The sequence below is a fragment of the Schistocerca piceifrons genome, chromosome 3 (genome assembly GCF_021461385.2).
Source record: "Schistocerca piceifrons isolate TAMUIC-IGC-003096 chromosome 3, iqSchPice1.1, whole genome shotgun sequence".
Taxonomy (NCBI): Eukaryota; Metazoa; Arthropoda; class Insecta; order Orthoptera; family Acrididae; genus Schistocerca; species Schistocerca piceifrons.
Window position 1 is genome coordinate 133,536,481 of NC_060140.1, and position 25,073 is coordinate 133,561,553.

The following is a 25,073-nucleotide window of genomic DNA, read 5'->3' on the forward strand; positions in this document are numbered from 1 at the left end:
GAGGACAAATGTAAGGATGTAGAGGCTTATCTCACTAGGGGTAAGACAGATACTGCCTACAGGAAAATTAGAGAGACCTTTGGAGACAAGAGAACCACTTGCATGAACATCAAGAGCTCAGATGGAAACCCAGTTCTAAGCAAAGAAGGGAAAGCAGAAAGGTGGAAGAAGTATATAGAGGGTCTATACAAGGGCGAAGTATTTGAGGACAGTATTATGGAATTGGAAGAGGATGAAGATGAAATGGGATATACAATACTGCGTGAAGAGTTTGACAGAGCACTGAAAGACCTGAGTCGAAACAAGGCCCCCGGAGTAGACAACATTCCATTGGAACTACTGACGGCCTTGGGAGAGCCAGTCCTGACAAAACTCTACCATCTGGTGAGCAAGATGTATGAAACAGGCGAAATACCCTCAGACTTCAAGAAGAATATAATAATTCCAATCCCAAAGAAAGCAGGTGTTGACAGATGTGAAAATTACCGAACTATCAGTTTAATAAGCCACAGCTGCAAAATACTAACGTGAATTCTTTACAGACGAATGGAAAAAGTAGTAGAAGCCGACCTCAGGGAAGATCAGTTCGGATTCCGTAGAAATGTTGGAACACGTGAGGCAATACTGACCCTACGACTTATCTTAGAAGCTAGATTAAGGAAGGGCAAACCTACGTTTCTAGCATTTGTAGACTTAGAGAAAGCTTTTGACAAAGTTGACTGGAATACTCTCTTTCAAATTCTGAAGGTTGCAGGGATAAAATACAGGGAGCAAAAGGCTATTTACAATTTGTACAGAAACCGGATGGCAGTTATAAGAGTAGAGGGACATGAAAGAGAAGCAGTGGTTGGGAAGGGAGTGAGACAGGGTTGTAGTCTCTCCCCGATGTTATTCAATCTGTATATTGAGCAAGCGGTGAAGTAAACAAAAGAAAAATTCGAAGTAGGTATTAAAATCCATGGAGAAGAAATAAAAACTTTCAGGTTCGCTGATGACATTGTAATTCTGTCAGAGACAGCAAAGGACTTGCAAGAGCAGTTGAACGGAATGGATAGTGTCTTGAAAGGAGGATATAAGATGAACATCAACAAAAGCAAAATGAGGATAATGGAATGTAGTCGAATTAAGTCGGGTGATGCTGAGGGAATTAGATTAGGAAATGACACACTTAAACTAGTAAAGGAGTTTTGCTGTTTAAGGAGCAAAATAACTGATGACGGTCGAAGTAGAGACGATATAAAATGTAGACTGGCAATGGCAAGGAAAGCGTTTCTGAAGAAGAGGAAATTTGTTAACATCGAGTATAGATTTAAGTGTCAGGAAATCATTTCTGAAAGTATTTGTGTGGAGTGTAGCCATGTATGGAAGCGAAACATGGACAATAAATAGTTTAAACAAGAAGAGAATAGAAGCTTTTGAAATGTGGTGCTGCAGAAGAATGCTGAAGATTAGATGGGTGGATCACATAACTAATGAGGAAGTATTGAATAGGATTGGGGAGAAGAGAAGTTTGTGGCACAACTTGACTAGAAGAAAGGATCAGTTGGTAGGACATGTTCTGAGGTATCAAGGGATCATCAATTTAGTAATGGAGGGCAGCGTGGAGGGTAAAAATCGTAGAGGGAGACCAACAGATGAATAAACTAAGCAGATTAAGAAGGATGTAGGTTGCGGTAGGTACTGGGAAATGAAGAGGCTTGCACAGGATGAAGTAGCATGGAGAGCTGCATCAAACCAGTCTCAGGACTGAAGACCACAACAACAACAACATGAAGCCACTGGCATGTTCTTTAACGAAATTTGTCTCCACAAGAGCGTAAATCACTCCATCATCTGTCAGCAAATTGCCATACTTTCGATCTGCAGTAGACATCACCTGCATGTTATCACAGCAGAAGAATTCAATCACTCCTTCAAAATTTTCAGCCATTTTGCCAATAGTTTAATCAACCAGTAGTTTATTTCTTCATACCAGATTGCATACCAACTTCCTTTGCTAACCTGCCTGCTGTATCTCTGAGGGCTCTATTATTCACCTGTGTCGAGCTCTCAATGACCTGTATACCCTCTTTTGTACTTGTCTGGACTGTACAAGAAAATCAGTCACAGGGCCAGCAGATGAAGCATCCTTCTGGCTCAGCTATGTTATCAACACTGGGCAACACTTCATACCAGTTGCTATGGTGAAAGGAGCCAACCGTGCTGCCAGTTCTTGCTATCACCCTCCACCAACACATATGCAAAAAATCCACCTCTGTATTCCACTCGCCCTCAAATGAGGACAAACTTGTCATGTTGTGCATTGGAAGGTGCAGAGACATCGGGATTTTCAGAGGATTCTGATAGCACCAATGTTGCAGCTTTCACTACTTGCGCCTCAATGTCATTGCAGCTCATAGTAGTAGCCTGGAGCCTGTCAACCATGTCCAACACAGCTTCTAGCTCTTTCTGGACAGTGGCCTGTCCTCTAGTGCCCACACACACGACAAGGGCAGTCCTTACTCATTTCTTACCGTATAAGACCATCAGATAAAATACAAATCAAAGCAGTTGGGACTAACTGAGAAAGAACAAACAGGCCATAATAAGAAATAAAATTAACTGACTACAGTGCTACAAAAGTTAAGGTGCACACAAAATATAAAAAATGGATATTCTAACAAGGAACCCCATAAATACAATATCACAAAAGGCAAATTATGTTTATGGCATTCAGTGGCACATATATTGTCTACCATACAACCACAGTATGGCAACAGGAACAGCACTGGAGGCATCCAGTGGTGAGAACAGCATGAGGCTACTGAGTGTAGTTGGACTGCTTAGTCGATGAGTAACTGTCAACAATGCTACAGTTCTAATAGTGTCGATACAAAGCAGAGCAATGGCAACGATAAACGAGGTAAGCATTGTTTTACATCTATAACAGCAGTTGCCAGAGTTGACATTTTGTCAGAAAGGAACCCAAGGGATTTTGCAGAGTGAGAAGGAAGTGACAGTTGAAGTATTGGCACTTCTGCAAGATAAGTCAGTGGAATTCGTGTTATCGTATAAGCTCGACTGTTTGGAAAATTGACTTGAGGAGTATACATTATCCTTGTCGGACAGGGAGCCACAAATCCCATCTCCACTGAAATTTTGTAGAGGACAGACATGCAAGAAGCAGGTACTAAACATAAGTACGTAGATGGATGATCATCCACACCACAGTAAATAAATAAATAAATAAAATAAACCGATTTCGAGTAGATCCACAACAATATGACCATGTAGTGAATAAGAAAAACTGGATATTCAAGTGAGGACAAAGCATACTTGTTACAAAAACTGGTGTTTGCACATTTAAAGGGTGCTTGATACAATTTATAGGACGTGCATGATAGTGACCTACATTATGCACATAAAATTGCATGTGACATGGATTACAGTGATTTCAAGGGAAGCAGTGGATGGTTGCATAACTTCAAACAGTGCTATAGAATTGGAAGACGTAAGATAACAAAATTTCGAACAAAACGTGAACTTGGTGATGCACACAGTAAACTGTGGAATTGGCCTGAAAATTTGTGGGGGAGATAAACTTATCCTGTCATTATAAAGGAATTGTTTTCAACTCTGACCAGTCAGGATTCGAAGAGGAAATGCATGTGAAAGGAACCCTGGAGAATAGAAAGTTGTCAAGATCAGCTAACAACAAAGCCTTAATGCATCTGTATACAATTATTCTGACTGTTAATCTCGATGGTAAACTGGCTGGAAAGTTATTTATTGTGCTGCAAGAAGTTGGAAGTGCTCTGTCCCCTATGATTATTTCTCATATGCAAGATTTCACAACGGCAGTAGGGAATATTTATGACACAAGAAGCAAAAGTAGGAAAATAGGTGTAAGAGAACTAAAACCATAGTATGAGCACTGCTTTTGGCGAATAGCTGGTCAAAATAACTTGCTTTTGCTTCATTCCTGGTGTGCATATAAAAATCGTACTGGTGTGCATATAAAATTCATACTCCGTTAGAGCAAATGATCCCTCCTGTAAACTGTGACATTGCGATTCATACCACCTAGAACCACTGGACAAATTCAGCGTCTGGATGTTTGTTTTTTTCCATGCCTGTAAAACATATTACTGCACTATCTGTAGCCACGCCATAAAGGGTAGCCAATTTTATGATAAGCTCTGTGATGACATCACTTTTCATATGTTCTTCTCACCTTTTTACGCCAATTTGATTCTATATGCATTCTCTGGGAGTCGATACCTAGCTGAACATCCTGCACCGCACCGTTTGTAACTTCCAAGGCGTTCACCTTTGATTTTGATGGTGCAAACCTTTGTGATCACTGTGGCATACCACCAGTTTTCATTTGGTGTTCATGGTGCAAGTTAATGATTTGTTTTGAACATTTCTTGAATGTCAACGATGTCCGTTTTATGAAGTGTATTACCTACATCCCATAGAAGGTTGATCTCTGCATCTTCCTGGCAATCATTTTCTGTTATCCTCCTGATGCACATTATGATCCCCCCCCCCTCCCGAATATTTTTCAGTACTCCATTTCATGATGAATAGGCAGCTAGTGAAGTATGTGCAGACAGTATTTGTGGTACCATTCGCAACTCTTCTTTATGGAACCAACAGCTGCACATGTTCCTTGTGTATTGTACAGCTGTGAATAAGATTCCAGTATTGCATCGGGAATGTCTTTGACAGTGTTCACCCTAAGAATGGCATAACCAATAAAAAGTAAATATTACAACAAATGATGTGAATTTTGTTTCCAAAAAAGTAATATATAGATTGAAACACTCATACTTATTAAAACGCACAGTGTTACATAAAGAGTAGAAGAGGAGAGAATATCGAAATAATTTATGTCTTTAAAAATAATAATTTATTGCTCTTGTGCACTTAACTTTACATTTTGAGTCTCTTAGCAATGGGTAATGACAGACAGAGGTGCAAAATCAGTATTCTCTTGACACTTTTTCTTAATGTACATGCTTAACTGCTGCAAAGAATTAACAAATGTATCTCAAGGCTTTCTTTTTATCGTTTGTGGTGGGTAAAGGTTTCTCTTGCATGGCAGGGAAATCTGATATGTCTGATGATAAATGTTTGTTTTCAGAAGGTCTTCCTGTCTTTACTGAACACTGACTCATTAAAGAGTATCTGTTGTGAAATCTGCATGGCCACTTCTCTCTTTCATTCTGCTGCTAAAATGCACTGAACAGTCAAACATCTAACCTTATCGTAGTTTTTTGTACAATTCTCTCTTCAGAGTAATAGTATTGTATTAGTTGTTGGTACACTGTTGCAGAAAAAGGGCAATGCCAAATTCTCTTCTAAACGAAATAAACCTTTGTAGTCATGTTGAGAGGGGAATGTTCATAGCTATTCCCCATAAATGAGATGTAGACAGGGTGATTATTTATCACTACCGGTGTTCAAATGAAAATAGAAATGTGTAAATACAGAATGGTACAAGATTAACCTGAAGAGTGTTGAAATGGGAAAATCTAAAGACAATATAAATTTGAAGTGTTTAGGATTCACTGTTAACCTTGCTATACTGGCCAGCAACATATCAGGAAATCCGATAAGTTAAATCACTGCAGAAAATATCACGGCAAATCTGCCTCTTAGTATCCTTAAAAAAGTTATGAAAAAATAGAAATTGTTAACTGACCTACCATTTATGAACAATTCCATAATAAAAAATAAGAAATCAAAATAGTAAACTAAACCCTTTGGGGATAATCATAACATATAACCTCAGTGAAAATCCTATGTAGCACAATATATTAAACAAACTGACCAAAGCACAATATGTCACTAAGAACAGACATAGGAAAAAAAGGCCTCATATCCAGGTGTACACCATTGTATAAAAGCAAAGCTTGCAATATTTAGTTTGATTTGAATTTACCTTGTGCTGTAAACATGGTATAGCCTCCACATTAAAAACGAGAAAGTAGCTTTGCAACCACAAATTAAATTTGCAAGCAAAACCATTTTCAAAACAATTGACACTGTAGACATAGACAAATAGTCAGGTATTGCATAAATAAAAAATCTCAAGAAAACTGATACTGGAGACTATCTTATAATGAAACACTCTACAAGGAAATAGAACTGGTAATGGCACAATAAAGAAGAAACGTATTTCATTTGCAATAATAATAGGAAAATTATGGAACAATAAGATCAACATTATATGGATTGCAGAAATCGAAGAAGATGCGAAGAAACTCTCCAATCCAAGATCAACAGACATACATGGGGAAAGGTGATTTCAAACAAAGATAGAGATTCGAGAGAATGAAGTTCTGGGCCAGTGGGAAACTGAAAAACCCTTTTTATATACTTGACAAAAGAAGTCTAATAAGATCTGGAATTCATTCAGAAAAGAAAGTCATTTTATGTGAGGGAAAGCCATTATGAACCAAGCATTCTAATATCAAATGCATGTTTCATTATTATTGGGAAACTACTGGCATATCCAGGTGTACACCGTTGTATACAAGCAGAGGTTGCAATATTTAGTTTCATTTGAATTTACCTTGTGCTGTAAACATGGTATTGCTTAGCCTGTAGTGCCTTATACTCGCACTGAATCAGCATTTGTGCTGGCCTCTTGAGCCAAACAGTCTTTCACCCTACTCCCAGTATAGCTTTTAGGAAGCTCCATATGTCACTGTTCACTTAATTCACCTGAAGTGTGCTACACAGCACTTTTTTGTACATTATTGTCTTTTTATTTAAGAAAGGAATAATAAATGTCATGATGTTGTCAAACCCTCATCATACTGCACGAGTGAGGTTTAAGAATCCCTTTCTTGATCTTTATGTGTTAGATCTTTTTGTTTGTTTTGTGTTAGAGTATTTGTTTTAAAGTACTCTCCACGTTCAAGAGAATGGGGTTCTCAAGAGGTCTGTACTGAGTGTCACCCTCTGCTTCATACTGATCAATCTTCTCGGGGAGGCTATGAGATGATTCAACCATCTCTGAGTATTCGTATCGGAGGACACTTCCACAAACCCTCCTTTCCCACAGTGTGTATCCAGCCCATGTATTAGCTTGGAACTATACCAAAAACCAAAGGAAATAGTTGACCCCTCTGCCTTTCAGCATCTGTTTCACTTAGTTCTTTTTTAATCATCAGTGTTGGTGGTGGAAAGGTTGATAATTGAATCAGCTATACCTTCACACATACCACAGTCAGAAACTTTACTCTTTACTAAGTGGGTGCAATATTTGTAAGGGAGATTTCTTGGCTATCATTCAACCCCTCCTGTACATTAGTAGCTAAACATACAAGTCGTTTCGGGATTTTGGAAAATGAACTTGTGGACCATGTAGTTGAGCAGGCTACCAAGAGGGAAATTTTGCATATAAGCTCACCTACCACCCACCATAAACACAGACCTTGCCATAGTGGGGTGGCTTGTGTGCCTCAGTGATATAGATAGTCGTCCTGTATGTACAAACATACACTATGTGATCAAAAGTATCTGGACACCCCAAAAACATATGTTTTTCGTATTTGGTGCATTGTGCTGCCACCTACTGTCAGGTACTCAATATCAATGACCTCAGTAGTCATTAGACATCATGAGAGAGCAGAATGGAGGACTCTGTGGAACTCACTGACTTCGAATGAGGTCAGGTGATTGGGTGTCACTTGTGTCATACGTCTGTATGCGAGATTTCCACACTCCTAAACATCCCTAGGTCCATTGTTTCCAGTGTGATAGTGAAGTGGAAACATGAAGGGACACATACAGCACAAAAGCATACAGGCTGACCTTGTCTGTTGACTGACAGAGACTGCTCACATTTGAGGAGGATCATAATGTGTAATAGGCAGACCTATATCCAGACCATCACACAGTAATTCCAAACTGCATCAGGACCCACTGCAAGTACTATGAAAGTTAGGCGGGAGGTGAGAAAACTGATATTTCATGGTCGAGCAGCTGCTCATAAGCCACACATCATGCCGGTAAATGCCAAATGATGCCTTGCTTGGTGTAAGGAGTGTAAACATCGGATGATTGCACTGTGGAAAAATGTTATGTGGAGTGACAAATTATGGTACACAATGTGGCGATCTGATGACAGGATGTGGGTATGGCGAATGCCCGGTGAAAGTCTTCTGCCAGCATGTTTAGTGCCAACAGTAAAATTGGGAGGTGGTGGTGTTATGGAGTGGTCATGTTTTTTCATGGAGGGGGCTTGCACACCTTGTTGTTTTCCATGGCACTATCACAGCACAGGCCTACATTGACGTTTTAAGCACCTTCTTGCTTCCCACTGTTGGAGAGCAAGTCTGGGATGGCAATTGCAAATTTCAATATGATCAACCACCTGTTCGTAATGCAGAGCCTATGGTGTAGTGGTTACATGACAATAACATCCCTATAATGGACTGGCCTGCTCAGAGTCCTGACTTGAATCCTATGGAACACTTTCGGGATGTTTTGGAATACCGACTTCATGCCAGGCCCCACCGATTGACATCGATACCTCTCCTCAGTGCAGCACTCCGTAAAGAATGGGCTGCTGCTGTTACCGTATTTACTCGAATCTAAGCCACACTCGAATCTAAGCCGCACCTGAAAAATGAGACTTGAAATCAAGGGGGAAAAAAAAATTCCCGAATCTAAGCTGCACCTGAAATTTGAGACTCGAAATTCAAGGGGAGGGAAAAGTTTATGGCCGCACCTCCAAATTGAAACAAAGTTGGTCTCTTGTAAAATGAGAACAGTAGTTTGGTTCGAGTCATAAGCTTAGCAGTTAAGCTTTACCAGGTAGCCATTGCTATGCTTCAGGCGCTCTGTCCATATTTATACGGGTACGCTTCCTTTTTTATGTGCTTCGTCTCATTTGAATTCATTGCTTATTTTTCTTTGATCTGATAAGTGCCATTCTCTTTCTTATAGGTGTTTACGTCACTCTAAGCTGAAAATGCATTATTGTGCTGTGTCATCCATTGTTTGTCGCATTCTGATGATAAGTGTTCACAAGCACAGCTTGCTTTAGTGCGCGCTGCCGCCGCTACAATTAAAAAAAAAAAAAAAGAGGAATCGTCTCATCAGCGAAACAATGGCAAGAGACTGCTATTTGTTGTTATTTACACTGCTGCTTTGTTTGATAATGATCAACAAGAACAAAATAATAGACTGCGTATGATAGAAGATGTTCTGAATGAGAGTTTAGCGAAAATTTTTCTCAATTTGACAATCTTTGCAGGCACCTCTTTAGTACATTACATTCTGCACAGAAATTAGTCATCTTAGATGTAAAAATCTAGTCAATTGCCGTGCTTCATTTCTGACTGTATCACTATTCAGCATAAGAATAATACGAATATAAACATGACATGATATGTATATTCTTCCGCGTTTGCTGTTGTCTCACTCTAGTTTCGCAGTTTATTAGGCAGACAGGATTTAAATGAGATAAAAGCAAAAACGAAACAATACGTGGCAAAATGTTTATATTCGTATTATTCTTATGGCGAAGAGAATACTTGATTCACAATTCATTACGGTTCCTGTTACCAACCATCTCTTCTCATAGGTAGGAAAAAATTCAGAATGTAGAGTTGGCAATTTTGATTGACAAACAGTCTTGCCAGTGGATTTTCGTAGTACATTGAAATGCTGCTACATTCGAAGATGAACAATGCGAAATTTGTATTTACTTCGTTGGATAATGTATGAAAATGCAGTGGTCGAAACACAGCGCGGAGAAAAAAGCTCGTCTTCCACCTTTTTTTTTTTTATTTATTTACTGACGCAGAGATTTTGGCGCCAGTATTTATCTTTGTGCCTGCAAAGCATGACTGTGTAGCGCTTCATATATTCGACGGCAGAAGTTAGTTGTGGCGGCACCTACCAACATTTTTCAGAACTTCCGCTTGCTTTGCACTTGATTCTAAGCCACAGGCGGTTTTTTGGATTACAAAAACCGGAAAAAAAGTGCGCTGATACTTTGTTTAAGAATCGTAAAAGGACGTTGTGTATGTGGAAGATACCTGGGCCACTGCAAAGTTTCAGATTGATTTTATAATGGTAGGACAGGCATTTCGGAACCAGATTTTCAGGGTCAGATGTACAGACTAACCATAATTTATTTGTTATGCACTGTAAATTAAACATGAAAATATGCAAAAAAGGAAGAATTAGGAAGTTAAGGAGATAGGATCTGCATAAGTTGAAAGAAGCAGAGGTCGTTGAAAGATTTAAACATGATTGACTGTAGCAGGTGAAAGGAATACAATAGAATACAGATGTGTTATTTTAAGAGATGAAATACTGTAGGCGGCAGAAGACCAGACAGATAAAATAAGGCCTAGTAGAAATTCTTGGCTATCATAGGAGATAATGAATTTAAATGATGGCAGGATAAAAAACTGAAAGTGGAGGAACTTGTGAAAGGGAATACTGACATTAAAAATGAATGTTGGAAAGTGCAAAATGGCTGAGCAAGAATGGCTAGAGGACAAAGGAAAGTCTGTAGAAGCTTCTATAAGTAGGATAAAAATAGATACTACCTGTAGGAAAATACAAAGAGAGATTTGGAGAAAAGGGGAGCAGCTGTATGGGAGCTCAGATGGAAAACCAGTTTTGCACAAAGGAGAAAAAACTGAAAGGTGGAAGGAATATTTAGAGTACTATAAAATGAAAATGAACTTTGAAATCAATATTACAGAAAGGGAGTAAGTGAGGTGGGATATATGGCACTGCAAGAAGAATTTGACAGAACAGTGCAAGGCTTAAGTGGAAACAAAGCCCCTTGAATAGACAACATTGTCAGAACTTTTGAAATCCTAGTGAGAGCTATTACTAAGTGACTATCCTGGAACCCAGAACCTGGTACCAGTTGCAGCATGCCTATCTAATGGCTTCGAGTGGCAACAAAAATTTGATTCTCAATGTTTCACGTAATTCTTGACAGAATTTAAGAATTTAAAATTCTATCCAAATCTACTCGTAAGGTATAATCTTACATTAAAAGTTTGATACAATAAGGCAAGAATTTGCAGTGGTAAACTGTGTTTTTTGTCTTGAGACAGTGTAACTGACATGTACAGATCTTCATTCAGTATTTGAGAGTAAGAGCACTGACCAACTTCCAACAAACTTCACACATAATTTCAAATATATGTGAAATGGTTTCTTACTGACACACCCCCACAAAATGATGAATCGAAGAAAGCTTATCACTTGTTACCTTTTCACTTTTTGTACAATATGACTTCAGTATGAGACATGACGTTTCAATTTATTACATCTTTACTACTGACTCTATTCACAAAAGTTTGCAGACAGTATCCACATACACCACTAAATGTGCCTGCAAAATTATGTTATTGTGCAAGAGACAGTTCAGGAAACATGATGCCATAGACATTGAGATGCATGTTAAAATCTCCTTTTGCTTAAAATGGAGCACAAATCACCCAGGCTATATTCATCCAGAATTTCATAGTGAGAGCACTTCACAACTTTCTACAAACTTTAAACACAATTTCAAATCTGTGGTAAACTTTTTCTCACTTACATGCTTAACATCAAACATTTAAAAACATTAACTCATTTGTAAAGTGACCAGATGTTTGAAGCTGTTTTATATGTGAGAATTTGATTCTTTAAAGAATCAGCAGTTTGCTGATGGCAAAACTATTTCAACTGGTGTACATGACATATGACACAGGTGAAATACCCCCAGGCTTCAAGACGCAGACAAAATACCCTGGCTGGCCGAAGTGGCCGTGCGGTTAAAGGCGCTGCAGTCTGGAACCGCAAGACCGCTACGGTCGCAGGTTCGAATCCTGCCTCGGGCATGGATGTTTGTGATGTCCTTAGGTTAGTTAGGTTTAACTAGTTCTAAGTTCTAGGGGACTAATGACCTCAGCAGTTGCATCCCATAGTGCTCAGAGCCATTTGAACCAAAATACCCTCAGGCTTCAAGAAGAATGTAATGATTCAAATTCTTAAACAAGCAGATGCTGACAGATTTGAATATTTGTGAACTCTAAGTTTAACAAGTAATAGTTGCAGAATACTGACATCAATTATTTGCAAAAGAAAGGAAAAGCTGGTAGAAGCCAACCTTGGGGAAGATAATTTTGGATTACAGAGAAATTTAGGAGCATGTGAGGCAATACCAACCCTATGAAATGTCTAAAGCTGTGTCCTGCGTAAGCATCAGAAGTGATCAACAGTGAGCGACATCTGGATACGCAACACTCCAACAACAAGGAGCAGCATCAGGTGAAAAACTCAGATGTCCTGCATGTGAGTGACAATCTCCCTCTACAAGGTGGCTACTTAGAGCCAACCAGTTGTTTCTATAAAATGGTGTCCCTAAACTGTAGAATACTGTAGCTCGAGGGTAAAGCCACAAAATTAACTTTATTTAGGAAAATAAAGTGAAAGGAATGCTGTGCATGAAACTTAAAAAGGGAGGAATCTTCATGCAGAATTTTATAATTTATATCGTCAACTGCAAAGATCACCAAACAGATTCTTTGAATACACATGAATGAGCAGAGGAGTATTTGACTATCTCATCAATAAATTAAAGATGAATGTTTTTTAATGATCAATAACTTTTAATAGCCGATAAATGCGGAAGAATGGCTGTGGACCGTACATGCAAAAGAATGAGTATGGCACCCGAGAGCTAGCTGTGTTGTAATGGTAGCATCCTTTGTTTGCAATTGCAGCTGACAGAAGGACTGAGTTCGGTCCCGGCTACTTCTTATATTTTAACTGACTCAGCTACAATTATACGTATACTGTTTACACTGCATTAAAAGTATATTTTTAAGGTCTTGCCGAAGTACTTGATCTTTACACACTTATCCCAGTATATCACAAGCATTAAATTCCTAATAAAATACGAAGAACAACCATGAAATTGTTGTGAACTTAATTGAAGACATGAAGGTTAACCCTTAAAGTGTTCCATTTTTTAGTGGATATGGGAACTATCAAAACTGACATTGGTCTCACCCCTAAGTATCACTTAGGGGTGAGACCAGTGTCAATTTTGATAGTTTCCGTACCCAGCAACAGATGACAACACTTATATCTAAGGTTTTACATTTGAAAGTTGCACTGTTTTTCCACGCATGTCTTCAGTTCATCTGCAGTCAGTGTTAGGCCAAGTGTTTCAGTTAATCTGAATAGTCTGTATAAATAAAGCATAAAAAATCTTTTGAAAAGAAAGTCAAACATTTTGTGAAATGATTTGTCTAAAATTATGAAACAAAAAATGTAGAGAAACATTTGATGCACCTCATTTTCTGTTCATGATTTCGAGCATCATTCGAAGGCACTGATGTATTTATTTCTTTTACACAAGTAATTTCACAAGTTTTATTCAGAAAGAACGATCTTACTGATACCTTATTTGCCTTCCTATCTTCTTCTGTTCTTGAAAATCGTAACTTCGGTACTTGATTAGACTGAAGCCTTTTTGACACTTTGTTTACATAGCTTACAGTTGCTTCTTGTGAAATATTTCAAATTTTCCTTAACTCAGTAATTAAATTTTCCATAATTACCCTGATTACTTTCAAGCAATTAAATATTTTCATCCAAAACTAGACCTCATGCTGGTCACTTTGATACCCCATTTGCCTCTCTCTCTCTCTCTCTCTCTCTCTCTCTCTCTCTTTTTGTTTGGCTCTGAAAATTGAGACAAAATCTCATTGTGTAACTTATAGTGAGTCTTGTTTTCACTCTGCCCACACGACAAAAACGTGTCGAGTGTTAATCGTGGAATAAAATAGTCTTTTCTGTTTGCTTTTATTTCCAAAAAATGTCATTTTGATATCTTGAACCATTTGAGATAAACTGTTTTTACGACCACTTCATTCCCAATGCACAAGAAAGGGTTCGGACGTGCCGCGAGTAACTCTTCGACGGATATAACAAACAGTATTTCAAGAATGAAAAGAGAGATCACTCCTTTCACAACTTTAAATACAATTTAGGTATATTGGTTACATTTCATACACAATAGTGTATGGCCTAAAATGAACTATACAGAAAATATACGCAATGTGATTTTACGTCTGCAGACTCTTAAAAATTTTGTACAGCCATGCAGCACAGTAGCTATGACAAATAACAAAAATGAATTCAGACCTTTATCGAGCAAAGATATTAAGCTTTAAGATGCAGAAGAATCAATTTTTTTCACTGAATAGATTTCTTAGAACCAGATGAGTATTCCTTAGCTGCCAGTGCATCTGCTCCACTGCTTTGCTGAGAAGACTCGTAGTGGTCACTCTCCCTGTCACACATGCTCCAGCGTCAGGATTCAAACACATTTGAATTCAAATGTCGTTAGTTGTAGCAGAGGACAGGCAGTGCTGTGGATGTCACCCATATAGGACACTTCCGTAACCATACCTGCGGTGGTATTTTGTTGTCTGAAGCTGTCGGCGTGCTGTCGGTCCTGTCACTTACGTCGGACGCGGCCTTAGGAGACAGGTCGACTACATAAATAAATAAATCAGTAAAGGAAAACCTACATTTTTAGCATTTGTGGACTTGGAGAAAACTTTTGACAGTATGGACTAGTTACACTCTCTGCAGTTCTGAAGGAAGCAGGAATAAAATAGAGGGAGCAGAAAGTTATTTACAACTTTTATAAAAACCAGATGGCAGTTACAGGAGTCAAAGGGCATGATAGGGAAGCAGTGGTTGAGAAGGGAGTGAGGCAGGGTTGTAGCCTGTTGGTGACATTATTCAATCTGTACATTCAGCAAAGATTAAAGGAAACCAAAGAAAAATTCAGATAAGGAATCAAATTTCAGGGAGAAGAAATAAAAACTTTAGATTTGGCATTTACATAGCAATTCTGTCTGAGATGCAAAGGGCTTGGAAGAACAGCTTAACAGAATGCACAGTGTTTTGAAAGGAAAATATAAGATGCACATCAACAAAAGGATATAAGATGTACATCGATAAAAGTAAAACAAGGATAGTGAAATGTAGTCAAATTAAAACCTGAAGAGAATTTTTGAACATAAAAAATAAATTTAGATATTAGGAAGTCTTTCCTGAAGGCATTTGTCAGGAGTGTAGCCTTGTATGGGATTGAAATGTGAATGAGGTTTTCAGACAATAACAGAATAGAAGCTTTTCAAATGCCATTCTGCAGAAGAATACTTCTGATTAAATTGGTGGACTGCTTAACTAAGGAGGAGGTATTGAATAGAATTGGGGAGACAAGAAATGTGTGCCATAACTTGACTAAAAGAAGAGATCTGTTGATTTGTCAGTTTTAGTATTGGGGGGGGGAGGGTAATGGAGGGGGGGGGGGAGTTAAAAATTGCAGAGGGAGACAAAGAGGCAGGTACAGCTGGTCCAAATGAATGTGGGATGCAGTTTTTTGGAGATGAAGAGGCTTGCGTAGGATAGTTTGGAGAGCTGCATCAAACCAGTCTTTCGAATGAAGACCACAACAGCAACGTGAAAGAGAGAGAAATGGAAATGAAAGAAACAAGAAATTGGATAAACAGTGCAGATAGCAACACTTATAGCCACTTGTGGTGGCTGTACACAATTTCTCGTATTACTGTGTGATGGCATGTTGTGTAATTGACATTTTAGTTATTGAGTGTATACATCATGACAAAGCTGTTAGTGGATTAATCACATCGTAAGATAGCTATAAATTGCCAAAACTAGTAATGTGAACATTGTGGTTATTAGGCAATCTAGATTTAATAAATTATTGTATATACAAGACAGTATTCTAGATTTTGTAACTGTTAGGTCCTACGTTGGAGAGGAGCATAAGTTGTGGAAGGTTAAAATGGAAGTACACGTCACTCAGACCCCAGTATGGGGAGGGGGGGGGGGGGGGGGTGGAGACTAACTTGTAATGAGGATGAAGATAGACAAATATGAAGGAGGTGGTGGCACTGCATCTTTGTCCAGCCTTGCCCTCTCATCCTGTGGCCTGAATACCCTGGCCTTCCGCTCAATCCTTTGCTACCTGTCCCCCCCCCCCCCCTCCTCCCCCAAAGAAGGAACTAATAATCCTGAAACCTAGGATTTTTTTGTGATGTTTTAATAATTTTTTATGATCTCTTCCTCTTATTCTCGTGGCAGTTTTAAACCTAGATTTGTTACCAACTTCTGAACAGCAGCTGAAATGTGCACATTTTTAGGCTTGTGTTTATATGAAATAATTTATTTGTTTGTTATCTCTAATTCTGTAATATTTGTTTTAAGCATACACAGTCTAAACTTTGTAATGTATTTCTTTCTGAAACAATTCTTATTTTCTCTTTGTACGTAACAGGTGGGTCATGAAGATGCAATCTTGCGACAGTGGATGGATGTCTGCCATACAGAAGGAGGAATTATGGTGGCACAGCAGCATCTCCATAAACGGCCACTTTTAGTAGCTCAAATGTTAGAAGAATGGCTGAACCATTATCGAAGATTAGTGTAAGTAGCATGGATCATTGTAACTGTAATACTTCCATGTTATAGGACAAGTCTAGGTGTAACTCAGTGAGTTGAACAAGCTGCACCCTGCCCTCCCCCCTCCTCCCACTGCACAGGCGGACACACGCAGAAATGTAATAAAGGTAAGGTCATAATGTATTTACAAGTGATTTGTCATGTGTCTTTGACTTCACAACAGATGCATTTAAAAATGGGGATACACTAGAATGGTTTGGTAAGTCTGGTAAAAAGCAAGAAAAGATTTTTGTTTCATAAACAACTCACCTTACTCCATGACATACAAGGTGTGACAGTAAAGCAATGAGACTGATTTACTTTGCAACATGTGACAACCCTGTAGGCTTGCGTAGGCACAATATCTTTGACCTTGGTCTATAAGCTGCTTCTAGTCCAAGTGGCACATCGATGCAACTGCTCAGTCGCGAGTTTTGATGTAATGAGTTAACACATGTTTGTGTGTCTCATCACGGAAATGGAACTGCATAATATTGCGCAACAGTATGCCATTTCATTTTGCATTAAATTGGGTGAAAAAGCAACGACAACTTACGATAAGCTTAAGAAGGCTTTTGGAGAGAAGATTATGTCAAGAGCTCAAGTTTTTCGTTGGCATAAAATGTTTAGTGAAGGCAGAACGAATGTTGAAGAAGAAGACCGCAGTGGACAACATCAACCTCACGGATGGATGTCAACTTGACCAGGGTGCGTGATCTCATACAGTCTGATCGAAGATTATCTGTGAAAATGATTGCAGAAGGACTGAACATCAATCGAGAAACAGTTTGTCTAATAATAACTGAAGATCTTGGTATGAGAAAGATTTGTGCAAAAATGGTCCCCAAAAATCTCACGGCACAACAGGGAGAAACACGCAAAAATGTGGCAGCTGATCTGTTAGAGTAATCGGAAATCAATCCAGAATTGTTGAGCCGTGTTATCACTGGTGATGAAAGTTGGTTTTTCAGTACAATCCAGAGACAAATCGTCAAAGTTAACAATGGTGCTCAGAGGTATCACCCAGACCAAAAAAAGCTCGCATGTCAAAGTCAAAAGTGAAATGCATGCTTGTGTGCTGCTTTGATTCCAAGGGAATTATTCATAAAGAGTGGGTGCCTCCTGGACAAACAGTTAACCAATATTACTACAAAGAAATTTTAGAAAGACTTCGTAAAAGAGTTCTTCGTGTCCGTGGCAACATTGCTGATAATTGGATTTTGCATCACAATAAGGCGCCATCCCATACTGCTCTTCCAGTACAGCAATTTTTTGAACCTCATATCAAATTTCATTACTACCACAGCCACCTTATTCACCAGATATTGCTCCATGCGACTTTTTTCTATTTCCAAGAGTCAAAACGGCGATCAATGGACACCATTTTCTAAAAGCACAAGATGTCCGAAAAGCTGTGACGAGGGTCTTGGAGGATATTACAGAAGATGAGTTCCAGAAGTGCTGGAAAAAGTGTGTGCAATCAGAAGGGAACCACTTTAAAGGAGACAACACTAAACTTGACTAAAACAGTAAGCAACATTTTTTTTTTTTTCATATCAGTCTCATTACTTTATTGTCGCACCTCGTAGTCCCCTTTGAGGGATATACATTTGGCCCAATGATCCTCCATCTTTTTCATCCCATCGGAAAAATAGGTTCTGTCAGGCTCCGCAAAATAGTCATTGCCTGCAACTATCACTTCCTCATTTGATGAAAATTTCTTCTCAGCAAGCCAACTTTACAAGTTAGGGGACAGCAAGGAGTCACTTGGAGCAAAGTTTGTTGAATAGGGTGGACGACAAACCAATTCAAAGGCCAATTCACTCACTTATGTATAATGCTGGAGGAGGAGCACTTTCCTACACCTTGGTCTATTTGCAGCCAATGCAAGTTTCAAATGATCCAACAGTGAAGCATAATAGGGTCTCAGTTATGGTCCTGCCATTTTCCAAGTAATCTATGATGATTATTCCATCGGAACCCCAGAAAAGTGGCATTCACCTTACCAGCTGACAAAATGGCCTTTGCCTTCTTTGGTGTGGTTTCGTTAGCATTCGTCCATTGTTTTGACTGCCATTTTGACTGTGGTGGTAATGATGGATCCAGGTTTCATCAAGTCGCTGATCGGTGCAAAAAGTTTGGCTGATTGTGATTAAACAACGCTATACATTGCGCTGAAATGCTGTGCTGGATCCACTTTTGGTCAACTGTGAGCAGTAGCAGCACCCGCTTCGCACACAGATTTTTCATAACTGATTGTCCTTGCAGAATATTATGAACTCACTCTGTTAAGATGCCTGCAGTTTCAGCAATCTCATGAATTTTTATTTGGCAGTTTCATATAATGGATACTCAAGATGGTTTCCTTTGTGGTGACGTCAGTTAGACAATCAAAGCGGGTTTCATCTTTGGTATTGTCTGACCATATTTAAATTCATTACTCCAGGAGAAAATGGTCTACAGTAATGGTGCAGAATCAGCATGAACTTCATCCAGTTCTGTTTTGATTTATGCACCAATCCAAACTTTTAAATGAGGATGTATAATAACAGCACAAAGCTCAGTTTTCCCCATTGTCAGTTGCAGTAGACACACTGACCAATTCAGACAGCTGCCAACAATGAAATGTGTGCTGTACATTGTTTAAATTCTTTGTATGATCCTTGGAATAATCAGAATTACCAAGCAACAAAAATGTTCCATTCTTTCATGGAAATTTACCAGACTTATCAAAACACCACTTATACAGGGTGACACAAAAGAACGTTACATTTTTGAAAATTCATACAAATGAAACAGTACAGTTTACTCAATTTGAACTGTGCCCTGTCAAAATTTTGTCTCTGGAAGTTGTTTTCTTTTTTTTAAAACAAGTTTACAGTTTCGTGATGTGTGCTCCATGAATCACTCTGCAAACTTAGAGATGATGATCAATGTGCTCCTCGAATCACTCTGCAAACATAGAGATGATGATCATACTCTTCACAAAGCTTTTACAACATCTTGATGGTGATGTACCCTACCTCAACTGCAATTCACAACCGTAGCTGTGGTGAGGGCGGAACAAACAATTTATCTTTCATATACATCAGTAAAAAATAACAAGGTGGCCAGCATACCTGCATGGCCAAATCATCCAGGCAGATGTATGTTTTGGTCTTCGTGGACAGCCAAGTGGAAATGAGGAGGTGCACCATCTTGTTGCAAGATGCAGTAGTTACATCATCTTGAAATTGAAACAGGAGCTACAAAGAAAACATTTCACAGTAGCAAATGCCTGTGACAGTTTTCTCCTTAAAAAGAAGGGGCCATAAATGTTCTGCCTCGACACTGTGCAGAACACTTTGAACTTTGGCAAATCTTGTTCATGTTCAGAGGAGAAATGGGTGTTTTCTGTCCCCTCAAAACAACATTGTGCCTATTGCCTTTACCATTAGTGTGAAATGTTGCTTTGTCATTAAAAAATAACTTCTTTGATGTGACTTCCTCATTGTACATCAAACAATGGAAAATCCAGGATGGAATGTAACAATACCAGAGAAGGAAAGTTGCTACTCACCATATAGCGGAGATGTTGAGTTGCGATAGGCACAGTAGGGTTACCTGTGAAACCAGTCATGTGATTTACAAGCTAAGCTGCAACCACTGTGCTGCATTCTATGAAGGCAGGACAACCAACATGCTGTCTGTCCGCATGTTTGGCCACCGAGAAACTGTGGCCAAAAAACAAGTGGACAACCCTGTTACTTAACATGCTGCCAAACATGATATCCCTCATCTCAATGATTGCTTCATATCCTGTGCCATATGGATTCTTCCAACCAACACTAGCTTTTCTGAATTGCGCAGGTGGGAACTTTCCCTGCAATACATCGTACGTTCCCGTAACCCTCCTGGCCTCAACCTTTGTTAGTCACTGTCCTCGCCCATCCAGCCCCCTCCCTGTCCCCATTCCAGAATTTCATCCCCACACACAGTCTTTTAATTTCTTTTTATTTCTCTCCTTTCCGCTACATCCCTCCTCCCCCCTCTGCAACTTCTTTCATGCACTCCATCTAAACTGCAACACTTCACTGTCCCCCATTCCCACCATACTATCCCTCCCCCTCCCTGCCCCAGCCACCTCCTTACCTCCTTACCCTCGCCCAGTCTCCACTCCCATCATGAACTGGTGCTGCTGCTCACAGTGTGGTTTCAGTTCTCTGAGACAGACGTGTGTGTGTGTGTGTGTGTGTGTGTGTGTGTGTGTGTGTCCTTGTGCATGCATGCGTGCGTGCGCGCGTGCATGTATGTATGTGTGGCTACTGCTGACAAAGGCCTTTATGGCCAAAAGCTACAATTGTGTGAATCTTCCTCATTGTATATCCTTGCCAATATCTCTGTGCATGAGTTGTAATTTCCTGAAGTGAGTGCCTGGACCAACTACAGTTTGTACAGTTTCATGCGCAAGCATTTATGCTGGATTTTAGAAAGGGTTGTTTGTGGGATCTGAAGTGTGAGACTTCATTGTCATGTTGATTTCAGCAGGTTTCTCTGGAATCTTGTCTAAATGTGATCAACATTTTGCTCAGTTGTCGGAGGCCAACCGTGACCTTTTCATTTGCAAATGCAACTCTTTCTTCAGACTATTTGTACCAGGCATTAATGGAGACTGCTTTGCGATAACTGAAGGTCACGTCAGCTCTTCTCTTGTGGGGTACTTTTTCTACACTAGCACTCTCTGGTGGTGGGAGCCTGCAACAAAAGAATTATAGAATTATGGTTATATGTCTTTTTATGTAAAAAAAAAGAAAGGGGAGAACCTTCCAAAGACACTCTATAAACAGGGTAAGGTTTGAAGCGAATAAGCTATACTGTTTCATTTGTACAACACTTTTGAAAGTGTAAAGATCTTTTGTGTTCAACTTGTATACTGCTATTTAGCAGAAACATATCTTATTTTCTCTTGTAGACAAGAATGTTCTTAATGTCTAATTTAATGTAGTTAAAGTACTCCCTGCACTTCTGAAACATAACATATTGTGTAATTACAAGGAGATGGCTAATTAGTTCTTACCATCAGGGGTCAAAATCCTTGAACTGCCATTAGACAAATTTAGAAGTAGGAAAAGAGTTGAATTTTCCATTTGATATAAAATAATGAGCGCACAAGAGCTGGCAGCTGGTTGCAGTAAGCTAATTTTGTCCATTATAATTTTTTTTAATGCCTGCGACTGAAAAAATAGGTTTCTTTAGAAATAACTTACTGCTACCAGTCACAATTTTCTTTTATTTGTATTTTACATGACACATTTCGGGAAATGATTCCCATTTTCAAGTGTGTGTTTCTATGTACTGTGCCACTTTTTCGTAATGTTTTTGAAGTGTGATGTTCTTCTTCATTTTGTTGACTTTACTGCAGTATATAAAAAACATGACATTTTTAGTTGTTTATCAGTTTTTATTTGTAGTTAGTGGCAAAATTTGAAAGAACTTGTATTTACAGTTTCCTTATGGTACATTTGTGCAGAGTCTCACGCATGTTAAACATCACTCATCACTGAGCACTGAAAGTTGTGAGTGATGTTTGACATGTGTGAGAGACTGCACAAAAGGACCATAAGAAAACTTTAAGTACAAGTTCTTCCAAATTTCATTACCAACTGCATATAAAAACCGACAACTAACTAAAAATATCACATTTTTTTATATATTGCAGTAAACAACAAAACAAAGCAGAATCTCGCACATAGAAAACATTACGAAAAAATAGCATAGTACAAAAAAATACACAGTTGAAAATGGGAATCATTTCCCGAAATGTGCCATGTAAAACATAAATGAAAGAAATCATGACTAGAGCAGAACGTTGTAATAATCTAGCAAATTTTACAGTTGCACTTAAACAGTACTAGTTGTCCACAAGTCAGACAAGGATTCAGATGAGTTTAAAATACATTCAACAATTGTTCACATTTTTTAGGTAAAAGGTGAAGCTCTTTCCATGATTATTCTAATATGAACATTATTATATGGGCTTAGATTTAAAACTAGCACCAGGTGTCTGTTAGTGTATGGTTAGGGTGCACTGGATAGGTTAATTATTTATTCAGTGATGTATGTTACTGAAATATGTGTTGAAAGAAAGTGGAATACTCATGGAATTTAGTGTCAATTGTCATGTGTTTTATGTGATCGGTTTGTAGAATAACCCTGTTTGAATGAGGTATCTGGTTTCCTGAAGATCAAGTATGTGTAGCTTATGACCAAAAAAAAAAAAAAAAAAAAAAAAAAAAAAAAAAAAAAAAAAAAAATCAGCATTTTCAAAGCCCCTAACAATTGTAAAATTCAGGGCGTGTACACTCTGAGACAACCAGGAAATCTGGAATTTTTTTCATCTGGGAATAATCTGGGAATTTTTTAGAATTGAAGAATTTTTCATTATTTCAGTTTCCAGTTAAATTTTTGTAATTTTGACTGGTAAGAACTGATACTTTGCAGTAGTGTGCTACTGCAGAATAAAGTATTGCAGTATTAAAACACACACAAGGTAATAACACCAAAATAAAACTTTAGTTGCAAAGAAAATGTTCCATTTATAGCTACAAAACACGATGCACACACAAGGGCCTGCAGATAGCGAAATGTGTCAAAGGCTTTAGGACAGAGACCATGCAATACTTCGTAACTATAAACTGCTTTCACTGAGAGTGACATCACAACTATTTACATTTCCAACAGGTCACAAGAAAATATTGTGAGAAGTGTTACTTGCAACGTAAATTTCCTTTTACATTAGATGAATTATGTTACATGTGAGAATGTGTGATGAATTTCTTAACTCACAGAGTGTTTGTCATTCAAAACTTAACACTTTTAGGACCAGTCACTTAGAAAAATTTTGGGCCAAAACTAATAACCATTTATACCATTATTTAAAATTTTAGTGGCATATTTGTGTTCGATATATCTTAAAGGGTAACACACACTAAAAAAAGACCAATATTATATGTGAAAGCATAGCTTTTCTTGTAGCTATGCTGTATGAATGTTAATTTAAGCCATTAACTTTTCCTATTCATGTGTTCACACTACTTAATAATGATGTATTCATACTTTTGTAATACAAAAATATGCAGTGTACATATTGTTGCGCATCAAAGATCTTTCCAAGCCAAGTTTTTCAATGGGTTTCATCTCCTAAAGTGCCAGGAAGTTCTACACTAATGTACAAAATCTTTACCATTCAAAGGATTGATAAGTTTTACAACTCTGAGGGGAAACTATATTGTCACCTAACACAGAAAAAATTTATTTTCATGCTGGGTCTATAGTATATTTACACTTGAGAAAGAGTATTTTCACCTGTGAAAGAGTATATTTATTTGGGCCCAATCTGGGATTTTCTTTTCCTTGTCCACATATACAGTGTGAAAATTTCTATATTAGTGTTTTATAAACATGTGTTTTGTGGATACTATCATCAAGAAACATTGAGAATTTTAAGAGGATTGTCATATGGTCAAGGTAGTTATAAGTTTATGTACCTTATTAACACATATACAGTAACAACAGAAAATACCTTGCATATCAGTTAGAAGTGAAAGTAAAATAATTAGAAAATAGCATTGGTTAAAAGTTTTTCTTGGTAAGCTATATAAAAGTGTTCTATCCTTTGGCCCATGTCATAACCTTCCTGCTCGATATGTAACCCTACTCTCATTTGACCTATATGGTTTTCTCATTTCATGAAAGATTTACATAATTGCTGCATGTAAAAGGATTTAGGGTACAGGCCTGTAGGTACAAAGCATCCATTGACACTTGCAGGTACAGACAATTAGAGGACAGAGAATGTCTGCTGTAATAATGTAAGGCATTTGCACAATCATACCTGCTTTACGTAAAGTGTATGGTTCATTAAGATCTTAATACTTGAACATTAAAATGGAAGTTCTAGGCTCAACTGCAGATACTTTTAAAACCATCTTGTACATGAGCCAATGAGTTGTGCATTTACTCGGGAGGGAAACAAGTCCAGATGTGATTGACTGCCTCAAGATCACAGTAGCCGTGCTGTCTAAAACTACATCCACATCCACAGCGTACAAACCACTGTGATGTGCATTGCAGAGGGTACTTAGCTTTGTGCCATATATTACAGTTTCTTCCTGTTCTGTTCACATACAGAGCACAGGAAAAATTATTGCTTAAATGCTTTTGAGTGTGCAGTAATCAAACTAATTTTGTCTTCAGAATGAGATTTTCACTCTGCAGCGGAGTGTGCACTGATATGAAACTTCCTGGCAGATTAAAACTGTGTGCCCAACCGAGACTCGAACTCGGGACCTTTGCCTTTCGCGGGCAAGTGCTCTACCATATGAGCTACTGAAGCACGACTCACGCCCGTTCCTCACAGCTTTACTTCTGCCAGTATCTCGTCTCCTACCTTCCAAACTTTACAGAAGCTCTCCTGCCACTCATGTGATGCATCCTTGAAAATTGCTGTGTAGGAACCGTACCAAATTGGGATAGTAGGGGATATTTAACATGTACAAAGAAGGGCAGCATTAATGGCCAATCAGGATGGC

General features: G+C 38.5%; 1 protein-coding gene across 2 annotated transcripts in view; it reads left to right on the plus strand.

Moving 5' to 3' along the window:
• Positions 1-25,073, plus strand: part of LOC124787809 (ubiquitin thioesterase trabid) — a 114,330-nt gene that overhangs the window by 85,637 nt on the left and 3,620 nt on the right. For both annotated transcript variants that reach the window (XM_047254735.1, XM_047254736.1), the window contains exon 8: positions 16,340-16,488. In XM_047254735.1, coding sequence (XP_047110691.1) covers positions 16,340-16,488 — 149 coding nt within the window. The remainder of the gene's footprint in view (positions 1-16,339; positions 16,489-25,073) is intronic.